This window comes from Trachinotus anak, unplaced genomic scaffold, assembly GCF_046630095.1.
Source record: "Trachinotus anak isolate AG129_WGS33_773 ecotype Australia unplaced genomic scaffold, CSIRO_AGI_Tana_v1 ptg000010l, whole genome shotgun sequence".
Taxonomy (NCBI): domain Eukaryota; kingdom Metazoa; phylum Chordata; class Actinopteri; order Carangiformes; family Carangidae; genus Trachinotus; species Trachinotus anak.
In genome coordinates, this window is record NW_027273861.1 from 22014650 (window position 1) to 22028985 (window position 14336).

A 14336-nucleotide genomic window follows, 5' to 3' on the forward strand; every position below is an offset into this window, starting at 1 on the left:
ACAGCTTCAGATGTTATTTCAATGTGTACAAAGGTCCAACAGATACATTCATTTCTGATTTATGATACTGATTAGCTTTATCTTCTCAAAATTCCATTATTTCTGTTGCTCTGCAGCATCCTGTAATAAGTGGACTGCAAATAATTTGAGTGATTTTTGTTTGAAGCACAGCTGGGATTCTGCAATTTTGTTTTTATATTGCTGGTATAGTATTTGGTGCATTTTTTTCTATCTGAATAGAAAAAACAAACTTAAGTGGAATGCATGCTGTATGTTTTCCAGAAATACAAGAGTTGTGCTGTCAGTCAGCCCTTGTCTGACATTATTTAAAGTCCCACACCTGAGAATGAAGGTCTATGCTCAGGAGATTTGTAGTACTTTGTGCTTCTGTTCGTTTGGGTATTGGACATTACTGCATGTGCCTCTGAGCAGATTACTATGTCTGTGGCTGTATTAAGCTTACCTCTAGGCTGTGGGGGGCAGCAGCGGACCAGCTGGAAGTGGAGGTTGTCCGTGCGAAGACTCTGGCCCTCCAGGTGCTCCAGCAGCTCCCTGAGAGTGGGCCGCAATGTATCGGTGCCGTACAGACGGTACCCATCAGAGGCCACCTCAATCTGGAAGTTCTTATAGTGGCGCACAGGACGGGACTCCCTCAGGTCAATCTGGTTGGAGAGAGAGAGAAGGGGGGGGTTGGGTTTAAAATAATGAAACAATTTAAAAAACAGAAGGGTTAAACTCAAGTGAAGAAGACAGTTTAGGTTTAGCTGAGAGAAGATGAGAACAGACGAGTGTTACATTAGATCTGGAAGAACACAGACAGCGTGTGTGAGCATGACAGGAAAATAGTAAACAGTGGCTATTTAGCTAAGATCAAGTGGGTCAGCTTTGTGAATGTGAGTGTTTCCCCCATGCTGACTCATAACGCTGCACTGCACTGTAGAGACATGTCTTAATCTAAGAATCCTGTAATCCACTATAAAATACACTACAATATTTGTTTTGTTGCTTCAGTGTGAGTCATGCCTCTCCAGTACATCCACTGGGATGCCTGTCATTACCTGTGGTCATGATACATATTTTCATATTGTTAATATAATTCAAATTGTCTTTCACTATAGCCACACAGCACTGTGCCAAGTTCACAGGACTCATTTCTTGGTATAATTGCTTAAGAATTTCTCACCATACATCAGTTCTTCCCCAAAACATTTTTATATCAGAGAGGCCTGTAGAAATGTATTAGACAAAACAACATTGAGTTTGGTTTGTGGATTTAGGCTTTGGTTTCTAAAACATGACCAGCACTTCATGTTTTAGGTCTAAAAAAAATTTTTATATAAGTTATTACACTGGAACTAGAAGTGTTGTGTCAATCTTTACATATTAGTTCCTCAACAGGCTAGCCATCTTATAAATTTTCCTCCAGTTCCAGAAATAATATTTCAGTTCAGTTATATCTAATTTTACTAGTTGTAATATTTCAATTTGTTTGCACTCTGAAAAACACTTAAGTGTTCTTTACCTCAGTGCAGACCACAGTGATGATGATGTACTGGTAGTCAGTGCAGCTCCAGCGCAGGATGTAGGCGCCCTCCTCGTTGCCATCTTGACGCAGCTTGTGGATGGCATACTCCGTACTGGAGAGGGTAAAACACAATAAATTGGAGGAGTAATGGCTTTTATCAAAAGTAAATTGAATGTTTAACCATAGAATTTAAAATGAAATAGTATGTTTGTTAATCCTACTATTGTATTGTTGTCTGTCATCGTGTTAGTGATTATCCTGTTTGTGACCTGTGTTGTTTTTTCTTTGTTGTTTTTCACTGTACATTGGTGACCAAATCAATTTCCCTTCTAGGGATTAATGAAGTTATCTATCTACCTATTGCTGGTACATTTTGCATTACTAAAACCTTTTTTTTACCATTGAAACAACACAACAATAGATAGAGCAACAAAATGATTGATACAATTGTTTGGTGACTCTATCAGCAGCATTAACAAAAACAACATTTAGACAAACCATAATATGTTCTATGCTATAATGAAATGTTTCATCGGTTAACAATGAGGTGTTAGTGACTGATGGTTTATCATTGATGTATCTAAAAAGACAAAATAGGGTTTTTATGAGAAAACTAGGACATGCCGCCCCCCCCCCCCACCCACACACACACACACACACACACACACACACACACATCCCAGCAATACAGCTGCCAATACAAACCAGATGGGTCCATGGCAGCCATTGTTGATGTTGTGCACCACTGAAGCAGGGGCCACCTCCTTGGACAGGTAGTGGTGGGCATCCACTGTCAGCCTGAAGTACCCATCCACAAGGGCTGCAAAGGACAGAGCTTCAACCCGAGCAGCCATTTGCATCTCCTTAAAAGAGAGAAGATCAGGAAAGAGAGATCAAGAGAAGGAGGGAGACAAGATGTGATCAGAGCAGCAGCTATTACAAAGCCACAATACTCCAGAGGCCTAGCTGAAAGAGCTGTGATGTATGACAAAACTAAGTTCCATTTTCAAATGAAGGTTTATATCACTATTAGTCATGGCTAATGGCATGCAGCAAGAGGCAGCTTTGCTTCAATACGTTGCCTCAACACGTTTATGTTCCCATTGGTCACATTCACACGGAAAACAAATAGAGGCAGTAGCTCAGGTTGTTTAAATGACTGATAAAAAGTGATCATATCATGGCTGTACTAAGACACACCGTATTTAAGTTTGAGGCCATTGCAACAACAAAGCTACAGGAAACCACAGGAAAACCTTTTCAAATGATTATTTTAAATATCAAAAAAATGTGTGTTTGATTGCAAATTCTGGTGTTAATTATGTACTAATTAATGAATTCAAATAAATCCCCATGTTACAAATGACAACTGTTCACAACAAACATATGAACTTACAGCTGAGGTCATTTAAAAAAATTAATTCGGGTGTAACTGACATTACAGAGGTTGATCCCACATGAACTACAGCGCACTTTGCCTTGTTTGTATGTCTGTCTCACCATCCTTTTGTTGTCCTGTTTAAAGATGGTGACTGTTGCCTCTTTGATGACAGTGTGTGTGATCTCATGGAAGTCACAGAACACCACCCAGCCTTCATTTGCCTCTTTGTTTTTGTCATTTTTCTGTTTTCCATCCAGCTTGTTCTTCTTTGATTTGCCCTTTTCTTTGGAGACCAGAGACATCTATTTTAAAGATAAACAAAGCAGATGCACACACAAGTTAAACAAGAAAAATAAATAATGAATATTTTCAGAAAATGAGAAATATGAAAATACTTAAACGACCTTCACAAAATTTGTCCAATATAATTTGCAGTAATATGTTTAACTAGTCACCTGAAGTGCCTATTAAGAAATACTGTAACAGAATGCAGACAATAATCTGTTATTACCCAAAAAGTCACACAGACTTAACCATTCAAAACTATAAAGATAATCTATAATATTAAATCACTGCTTGCTTGGTCTACGAAATGTCAAAAAATAGTGATAAAATACCAATCACAACTTAGAAGAGCCCAAAGAGACGACTTGAGTTGTTTTTTTCTGACCAATAGCCAAAGATATTCAGATATATTCACCTCAGCTCAACACATGATATCAATAGAGAATTATAGGGACTGAGGTCTCCAGATAACAGGTAAAACATGTCTGCCAGTTGTCTGTTACTGAAAGTTTATCATTGTGAAACTAGAAATCCCTGAGGTACTATTCAAACACTCTTTCACTTACCGTAGCAGGCTTCTTCCTCCAGGAAATGCCAGTGGTACCAGTAACCAGCACTTGCATGTCGTGGCTTGTCTCCATGTTCTGACTGTGGCTCTGCCCTTGGCTCTGGTTGGAGTACCCTACACAGACCAACCAAACATTATATTGCCGCAGTTACAAATCAAGCCAAAATATTTCAATGCTTAATGGTTTGTCAATATTGTTTTTGGAAAAGCGATGATCATGAGGCAATGTCAGGGAAATGTCTTATTGGCTCTGTCCACTGTATGTTTACATTAGAAGAAAAACTCAGATCTTAAATAGATTACTCAAACCGTGCAGTGTTGCATCAGTGGTTGAAAACTTCACAGCCTGGTTAGAATCATCCAGGGTCTGCTCTACTCTGTGATAAGTGGGTTAATGTGACATGTAAACATCTTGTTTCTTTCGCTTTCTTGTTTTCACCATGTGCACAAACTCACGTACTGTTTTTGGTATATTTGGTGTGTCAACAATGTTCAAACTCTTTTTTTTCTTTTTTTAGAACTGTGGGTTGGACCCTACAAGTAAACACTTCATTTCACTTGACTACTATAATACAATACATATTGTTCAAATATTGCAAGATGACAATAAAAGCAAACAAATTATCTCAGTTTTATGGTAGTGCAGCAGTCACACTGGGCCTAAGGATCATTTGATCAACCTCCCACTCTTAGCTTGTCACAACCGTTTTCCCCCAGTCGTTACTACATGAACTCCCACAGGGATTATCTTGGTTAACAAATAGTTAAGTCTATAAACTGTAATTCTCATAAAACTACATCTCAAACAAAACCCACACTGCGCTGTTTTACACACCAAACCTGGCACAGGTTGAGAAGATGATTTTTCATAGCCAACGCCCATTAACTGTTAACCGACAAAATTAAAATGTACTACTTAGAATAGACTAGTGCCTGTAACCCATTAAAATACCAATTCATAAGGGTTAAAGTGAACCAGAACAACTCTAGTGTCTAAAATGAGAGCAAGACAAGATGAGGACACACGCATACAAAGGCAGGAAAGAAGCCCCTCCCAGCAGATCATCACACACAAACGAGGGTCCTTTTAACTTCACGCTTATTCAGGAACAAATAAAAAGCTCTAAGTTATAAATTCATGAGATTATAATAAAGATCTGAGCTCTATGTGTGATTGAAAAGGATCAGAGGATCAGAACTGACTGGCATTAAAGCTCAAAATAAAATCAACAAGCCAGGCATACTTCAGTCCTCAGCATAGTGGACAGCTTCCCTACTGGTTTTTATCAAAAATAGCAACATGTCAACATGCTGTGGGATCAGTCTGGTGTGCAGTCTGTGAGACATATTGTTGGTTAAGTTCTTATTTATGAACAACTGTAGTTGAGAACTTGGGCACTGCCTCAACATCCTTCTGAAATCTTACCATTGTAACCTCCATTGCAGACATCTCCTTCCTGTGTGACACTGAGTGAGATGGGTTCAAGCAGCTCGCTGCCCAGGCCACTGGTCAGGCCCTCCAGAGTGGCCAAGTACTTGATCTTCAGGTCGTACGGTGTGATGTTGCTGTCCTTGACTGTGCGGCGGTTGAATTCACTGAGGAATTTCTTGAAAACGTTGTTGATGCGGATGCGTGTCAGAAAGTTGCGCTGCTTAATGTTGCGGTTCAGGGATTCTGGGATAAAACGCTTGTAGCTGGTGGCATAAAGACAGAAAGATTGATAGAAATTACTGAGCAACTTGGAGAATTTAATTCCTGAGCTTTGTGAGAGTGTTTTGAAGGTAAGGAAAAATAGTATGTCCTAAACCTTCTCAGCAACTATGGATTAAAGAGTAGTCGTCAATTAGTAGCTATCATAGCTACTACAGTAGCTACTTCCTGTGGTATGTACAAGTGTTTTTGAGTGTCTACAGACTCTCTAAGCTTCAAACGTGTGGCGGACTGTGAAGGACATGGAAAAAGGAAAAATGGGATGACAAAATATGTATCATACGCATGTGCAGTATTCACATGCATAGAATTTGTCATGGAAACCGATCCAAATAAAGTTGCCCCCACCAAATATCTCAATAAATTATTTCTCTCTGCCCTGTTTCAATTTAAAAGTGAAGCATTTCTGTTGCTTGAATTGTAATTAAAAAACACCAAGATCAGTGGCACCCCACTTGTTAAGAAGTTTAGTCAACTTTTAAGAATTTACCATCACCAAAAACAAAACTAGCTCTTTATCAACAACAATCTATTTTCCCCAAGTATATGAATATAACCATTGGATGGAATCCACATGAGCGATAGCGTTTGTTTGTTGTACTCCCCGTGGAGGTGCAAATGCCTGTTTTTTTTGGATAACGTGCTTGTGGGCTGAGCACTCATCTGCTCATGAAAAGGGACACTTGGCATGAGCAAGCAGAAGACAGCACTGAAAGGATCATATCACCATCTCTCTTGAATGTGGGCGTAATTTTATGATCTTTATCAAAAGTCTGTGGAAGCTGCACCATTCAGACTTGTTTACAAAATCAATAATTCAAGCACATGCCATATTATATTTGTGTGTGTGTGTCTGTGTGAGTGTGTTTTACCTGATTTCATGGGAAGCATTGGGCAGAGGCATGTTCATGGTATGGTGAGTGATGGCAAGCACAGCCATGCCCAGACACTCGTTCTCTATCTCATGTTGCTCCGACTCAGACTGGGACATCCTCAGTGGAACCACACCCTTCTGAAAGTCATGCTGACCCTGAGCAATGAACAAATATTTATATTTAGATGGGAAAACACAGAGACACATCAAACATGTACGAATTTAATCACCCGAAAAGAACTCCTTTTTAGATTGGAGATTGCAAAATATCCTGTATGATTTGGTACTTACTGTGGCACAAAAATACTGTGAAGATGGACTGAGAGGTCAGTGAAGGTGTTATTTGTGGTTTGGTATATTTTAATAAACTTAAAAAATTTTAGCTGTCGACAGTGGCTCTAAAAGTAAGTATGCTGTCTATCGATGACCTTAAATACACTTCCTGATATTGTTACATTTCCTCCCAGCTGTTGATGTTTTGAAACTCAACTGTGATGTTTGAGCTTTCATACAGAATGTACTTTCAAAAGTATGTGAAAGGAATAATAAATACACAAATGTTAAAAATATTTTTGACTGAGGACTTTTTTTGAATAAACCATCTGAAGCTGATGCAAAGCCACACCTGGGCAAACAGGTAGTCAAGAGAAGCGGCGTCCAGTAGGGGCGTTCCCTCTGGCGTTTTCTGTGGGCTAAGTCCTCCTCTGAGTTTGCTGATGCAGTGTCTCCAAACTGGAGACTCTCCTTCAGTGGTGCCATGCCAATTTCTGAAATAAAATCTGACAGACACAGAAGACAAAATGAATACAAGGAGTGCATGCTTGAACTTTTTAAACTTATTTATTTATATCTAACATGGTCTACGTTGTGAAATTACTGCCTAAAAGGAAGTTATAAATTACAAGGTAGGCCTTGAGTCTGTATTGATGGAATACTGGTCTCTGATGAAAGAGATGTCTTCAGGAGGAAGTGCTCTATTGCCTCTTGTATTGTGTGCAGTTACAGAAGTGTCAAAAATGTCAGTGACTGAAAGATAAATGTTCATTAATGCTCATTTTGTTATCTCCACTTTTACCTTTCATGTAAAAATTACCCAGTCAAGACTCTCAGTGCTGGGCAACATCTAACTTCCTTTTAGGCTTTGACCTATTTTCCTGTTTTCTCTGAAATGAAGCAATATTTCAGCTGGCCTGCGCTTTTCAGAGGAAATAGATGATCTGACGTCTGTACATCTTCCCAGACCAACTGCACAGCATGGGTAGTGGAACAAACTGTTATGAAATGAAAGGTTTCATGACATCACATTTGACCGACTGAAGACACCTCTATTCATGCCTGAAATACTAGGGACTAGACACTAGGGATCTCTTAATCAAAACAATAACAAAATTTCAACAAGTTTTCCCCAGAGGTTTCCCTTCTCTCCAAAACAAACAGCGCAGGTGATTAAAACCAGTAAAAACACTGAATAAAGCAGTTTCACCTCACCACCAAAATGTATAGTTAAAAACAACCAAGAGCTAAAAAGTGCATTGTAAAAATGTGGCTTAAACTGGATAAAAAGTCAATTCTGACTGCTTTCTTTCAGAAAACCACAACGTTGACGCAAGCACAAAGGGGATATGATGCCATGGACAAGTGATCAAATGAAAACAGAGCGATAATTTAATCAAAATTGTGGATTTCTTCAGGTTTGAAAGTTGCTGGAGACATTTGCGATAATGTAAGTACACAACTGAAAAAAAGCATATATATATATGTTTTCATACAGTTAGCATATGTTGGCATTGTAGCAAACCAAGATCAGATATTAAACATGATCGGCATTATATCTACCAAACATCAGCATGATGCTTTGTCTTTGTATGAGTCCTAGCATGCATCCAGTCTCACAGACCTGATAGCATGGCTGTAGACTCTTAGTCTTGTTTTTTTTTTTTTGGTTTTTTTTGACTTGATGGAAATCCATTCTGCTGGCTCTGGCATCCCAGAGTGTGCGCGTTTGTGTTTGTTTATACTAAATATTCGGTGTATATCAAGACTTGACCACAATAACCTTGTTTGGAAGACTGCACTACAGTAGGCAAAGCAGGCTGCAAGAATCACATACACACACCACAGTTTGGCTCTGTGCACACCCGCCTCTCTCACTCCACTAGAGAAAGAGGAAGTGTAATTGACACCACAGCAATTTGTTTTTCCCTCTTTGTGCTACCTAACTTGCAGAACGGATTATCTGAACAGGGACTTAACTTGCTTTGAAATAAGTCAGGTACAAATATGACACTTGGTTTTAGTTTTACAATAACTCTCTCTAAACTACTGTTAACCTTCATCTTGAATCTGAATTCTAAAGATTGTTTGGTTGCTTTTCTTTCCTCTTATAAAGACAATGTAAGAATCCAGATCTACATACCTGTGGGAACTTGTGAATGTGTCTCAGTTTGTCAAGCCACCCAGTGCAATTTGCCAAGTTAGTCATATATAGACCTACTGCTGATAAGCACGTTCATCTTGTTTGATTTCAGCTAAAGGTTGTCATGGTATCATGAAGTTGTGTGCAGGTGTGATGTGCCCTTTTGATTCTTCTGTCAGCAGTTCCTCTAGCATTCTATACACCTGGCTGGCAACTGACAAGCATACTGCATCTGTCTCACCCTTATGTAACATTTACAACCTTGTCATAAGTCATCTGGGAACTAACACAAATAGTCTCTTCTACTCATTTAGTTTATTTCTGGTTGTAAAACCGAGCAGGTGTGCATGCATTAAGTAAAATGACAAAGTAGGCAGGTGCATACAGCTTTAGGACACTTATAGGTTTTACCTAGAGGTAAAGGTTTAAATGGTAAACAACATTTGGAAGGTGTTACGGTGTATTTGATTCACATTTATTTATCCACAGGGACTGAAAAATATAGCCAACATTTGCCATAGTCTGTCAGTTTCTTCTGGAGAATCCTGTGGTGTTACTAGGCCTGGTGGGATATGTGATGCCTCCACTGTATTCACAGTCAGTCCCACAGTCACCTCCAATTTGGAAACACCACCTTAATACCACCAAAGGAATGCCTATGGAAGCATCCAAATTGGATCTTTTCAACACAAAGGAGCAGCACTTCAGCAAAAATACATTTCATCCACTTGAGATTCCGATCTCTTCCATTGGTCGCTACAGCAAGCTCTTTAACCAAAGGTGCGGTTTGGAATGTAGATCAACTGGTAAATCAAAAGTTTTGTATTCAAATGACACATAGATCTTCTTGTAAAACTCATGTGTCAGGTTACCATCAATGATAAAATGACAGCAACATATTTGACATGCTTCACTTCAGAAAACAACAGGCAAAACTAACCCAGAGAATGAAGCCATGCAAAGGTTCCTGCCTTAGCATGCTGCCCAACTGGAGGAGCAACACTAGTTGCACAACTAATCTTCTGGATTGGGTGTAGAAGCTTGACAGGGCACCAAGGACAGGACAAGGCACACTGGTCTACACTACGAGCCCAGGAAGAGGTCCCAGTATCACTGGTCCACACAAGACTGCTCTTTCTTCAATTTAAGTCTTCAATTACTCTTAGCCTGGACCCTTAACTCCCATTACTTACACTACACTTTATATTGATTCGGGGGAAAAAAATCTGTTCCATTAATAATTCATCGTTTTATGGATACAAATGACCAGGTCCTATGCAGTCAGCCTCTGCTGTGACAACATCCTTACCTCATGCGATAGTGTAACTTGATACTGGTTTCATCTGTGATCTTGAACTCGTAGTTGGGGGGGAACCATGTTCCATTTGCCTCATTGTACAGGGCAAATAGATTGTGACACAAGGGAGAGATTGCTGGGAAAGGGAAGAGAAAAGAGGAAAAGAGATCAATATTCCGACCAATTGTTAGACTGGTAGACTGTGACCGGTGATCTGCCGCCCCTGTCCAGAGTGAGGATTTAGGAGCAACTGCAAACAATAAGGGGGAGTCATCGATTCTCTAACAGTCATGATATCCATCTTGGTTGGAGTCCAATGCACTTTATTTTACATGTTGACAAATTAATGGTAGCACTTAAAGCTACAGTATTTTTTTCTGGTAATTTATTAGTTGAAATATGCTCTCAAACACATTTTAACGTGGAGAGCCAGTGTTAAAGGCCTCTGTGATCCAAAATAATTGAACAGCCTGGCAGCAGTGCACAGATATTCCCCTCTAACCAATCATAGAAGGTGCTCATGGCTCTCAATCAATCTGCGAACCCACTTCTGGTCTACTACTGGTCCCACAACGAGGCTTCAAGTTAATATTAGCTGCTGTAAGATGTTCTATGGCTGACTGACAGGCTAGCAAGCTCCTCATACTGATATTGTATATTGTATATAAAGGTGAGGCAGTAATAAATGTCCATCTGAATTTGAGATAACATTAACAGTCTCTGTGAACGTGTAGTTCAATGCTCTGCATTTCCACATTTCATAAAGTTAAGAGCAGAGCCACTTAACATTGTGGCCACAGGGGCTGAAAAATTACTCAGAACAGGACATTCAAATAATAGTTCATTACCTGTCAGGGTGGCTGGTATAACAGATAGATAGGCTAACTATAATAACTATAGTAGTAAAACTCCTATAGTAAATAATACATAATAAATATCAATGTTCCTGCTATATTATATTCCTCCTATAGTTTTAAATCTTCTTACAAGTACACATTGGTTGCCTCGTAAAATGTTCAAAGAACATTTTGCAATCACAATGTCATCTGCAGGGTTTTATTGATGTTGCATGCATTGTAACCATTTTGATTTGCCTTCAGTTTAAGGCTAGTCATATACGTTCCACATCTGCAAGTACATGAGGGTCCTCTGCAAGTTTCGTCATCAGAGGGTGTACACGAGGCTCTGTGCAGACATTCATGTACCCTCCAACCGTGCGGACTGTCCACAGAGTTACTGTGCTACAAGGCTGACAACTGCACATGCATCCTCCAAGCAGACACCAAGCTGTCGGTGTGCGGGTACATAAGGGAGTCCATGAGGGTTTAGCCAGATCTAAAATGTTCTTGTTGGAGCCCATTAGACATAACAGTAGCTAATAATAATAGGTTTGATGCAAGGTCTAGAATATGGATGCACCAATTCACTGAACACTAACTTGTCACATATTGTAAACACAGTAAAATTAATAACATACACTACTGGCAACAAACAGGAAATTCTTAACCATGCTAGCTTGCCAACATGTTTGTCTCTTACAGCATTTCTTGGCAGCATCCACGCAGAGTTCCTCGGCAGTGTAGCATCCTTTTAAGTACTCCAGCTGATGTATATCCGGTGAGTAAAAGTGGATCTCAAGGCCCAAAGTGGTAGTAGGAGAAGAGGACAGTTGAGCCCTCTTGTTGGACCTCCTCATCTTCCCACAGAGTTGCCTGCTCAACTCCATCACCCACAGAGTTGGCATTCAGACACTGGATACACAAAATAAAAAAGAGAAATGGAAATAATACATGAAACTTTTGCTTTATAGTGACAGTTACTGTATGTAGCAACTTTTTAGCTTTCATACCGTGTACTTCAATTTAAAGGATAATTCTGGCAATATTTTGTAGTTTTCTTGTTGTTAGTAGTAGTACACAAACCCACAGGTATCGCTTGAGTAGCTAGACCATGATACAGCTTATTTCACCGTGCCACAGACCATTGATGTCCAAAACTACTAAAAGCACATCACGCACTTCAGAAACTGGATGACATGTTCCTTCATTAGAAAGGACATGGGCACTGTACTTCATTTAGACTGAATCCCACATACACTGTCCTGCTTCCATAAATACTTACCAATGTGTATTAATTTGCAAATGAAAATAGTCCCCAACAAACGCACTGTTTACTCCTTTTTGAATAATGTTTCCTAAAAACGACAATGCCCAGCTGTCATATGAAATCATTTATGATTTTTTTAATTAAAGTTTATACCAGCAAGAGATTTCGAAACATTTATGTCTTCAGTAGGAAACATTGAGCTTGGAGCTGATTAACAGGATAAGGAAGTAAGAAATGATTAAGAGACAGACTGACAAACATTGGTTTTGGTCATTTGACAGGATCTGTTGACAACAAGGAAATATATAGAATATTGCCTGCCTTATCCTTTAAGCATTGCATTCCATTCATCTTAAGATAGATAAAACAAAAAGAGAATACATACTGCAGAGTTTTAAAATCTGAGAACTAACTTGAATCAGTGAATTAAAATGTACATAATCTTTAACCTGATTCATATTTCTCTTACCCACAATTTACTGTATTTTGATAACTTTCAATTAAGTACGTTTAGGGAGCATGTGTGTGTCACAGTAAAGCAACAGGATTGATTGTGTGGTGAGCTCAGGCACACAGAAGAGAGACTCTGAATTCAATGTTCATTAACCTGATGACTCATATTAAAACTGTGCAAAGCCCCAACACACATGAGGCCACAATGACGTCCCGCTTAACTCAGTTCAAGGAAAAATGACGTCAGCCTCTTAAATATGAGGATGATGATGAGATCATCGCTGTGCAGGGGTTGGATGAGTCTAACACCATGTTTACATTGGTGGTACAACAATAGCAGCATGTAAACAGCAGTGCATTAAAAACAGCTGTGAGTCTTTCATTGTTTTCACAGGATTTGTTCACCAGCAGGGCTGCTTCGTTCTTAACGGTGTGTTGACTGCAGTTATAGCTAAATACATATTTATGTAGTTAAGCACATACATGGGGAAAAAAAATTAACTCAAAGCCTGAAAAAACATCTGATGTCGTAGACATGCATGTGAATCAAAGCCGCCATGCAAACAGTGTAGACAGGATTAATCCATTAGTGACTGGCTTCAGGTTTTTAACTGGTGGTCGGATAAAATTAGAATTTGAAATTTTCAACTTGTACTTTGGGCAAATTGTCACAACATTTATTAACAACTATCTAACATTGCACCGACAAATGATGAATCAATTAATCAAGAAAATAATTATCAGAATATCAGATAATGAAAATAACAGTTAGTTGCAGCCCGACATTGGTTAGAAAGCTTTAACGTTGAACAAACAACTACAAAATGCATATGATGCACACACAGAGTCAACCGACCTTCCCTCTCACATCACTGAGTATACACTTTAAAGCTTTCTATGTTTTCACAGAAGAAGAGTCCTATGATACAGTGTGTGGGAACACAAGTAAAAACAAGGTGAGATGACATCATGTCGGTAAGCAAGCTTTTGAACTTTTTTGTTATAAATTACAGTAAATGAATGGTAATTATAATCCCAATTGTTAACTGTTATTCAACCTACTGTTAATTGTTATTCAACCTACAGCTCTGCCTCTTTCCCTCAATTATCCAATCACAGCTGAGCAACAATTAAAACATATTCACCGGAAACTAAACACCCCAGCACATCTGCATGATACTGTAGACAGCTAAAATATATGTTGCATCCATATCTGGGGCCAGAATGTGATATACTATACACTGACCATATGCGTTAGGGCTGGGAAATATGACTTCAAATCAGTATCACTATTAATTCAAACTTTTACCTCAATTACAATTGGTGAACTATTACTTTGGTACTAATTGGTCTCTCTTTTTTTGAGCCATGCACAAATGGGTGGTGTTACCTTTGGTCGCTCTTCATATTGCATTTAACACTGTCTGGTAGCCGAGAAGGCTATCGAGGATTACAATTATTATACACAGATTCACATACAGTAGCCAGTCATTGCCATAACTCTATATTTTCTGTATCACTGCTTAGTAAGGAGCCTATAAAGCACACCACTAACCTGCAGAAATTTTTGTTTTTCTGCATCATTATCAGCATACCTCGCAACAAACACTGATAATTACTGCAAAGGTAGCAATCTTGATGTCTCGCGCTCAAGTACACCCCTATCAGCCCTGAAATCAAAACCGGCAACTGGTTTTAATGGTGTGGTTGACTGGTGTAT

At 39.0% G+C, this 14336-nt stretch overlaps 1 protein-coding gene across 1 annotated transcript in view; it reads right to left on the bottom strand.

Annotated features, from left to right (window-relative positions):
• Positions 1 to 14336, bottom strand: part of jak1 (Janus kinase 1) — a 37443-nt gene that overhangs the window by 15286 nt on the left and 7821 nt on the right. Inside the window, exons 2-11 of the mRNA XM_071486172.1 lie at positions 11597 to 11808; positions 10070 to 10193; positions 6970 to 7123; positions 6343 to 6500; positions 5186 to 5454; positions 3758 to 3873; positions 3026 to 3208; positions 2231 to 2388; positions 1523 to 1637; positions 464 to 662 (exon numbers count right to left, since the gene is read on the bottom strand). Of these exons, the coding sequence (XP_071342273.1) occupies positions 464 to 662; positions 1523 to 1637; positions 2231 to 2388; positions 3026 to 3208; positions 3758 to 3873; positions 5186 to 5454; positions 6343 to 6500; positions 6970 to 7123; positions 10070 to 10193; positions 11597 to 11801 (1681 nt within the window). The 5' untranslated portion in view covers positions 11802 to 11808. The remainder of the gene's footprint in view (positions 1 to 463; positions 663 to 1522; positions 1638 to 2230; positions 2389 to 3025; positions 3209 to 3757; positions 3874 to 5185; positions 5455 to 6342; positions 6501 to 6969; positions 7124 to 10069; positions 10194 to 11596; positions 11809 to 14336) is intronic.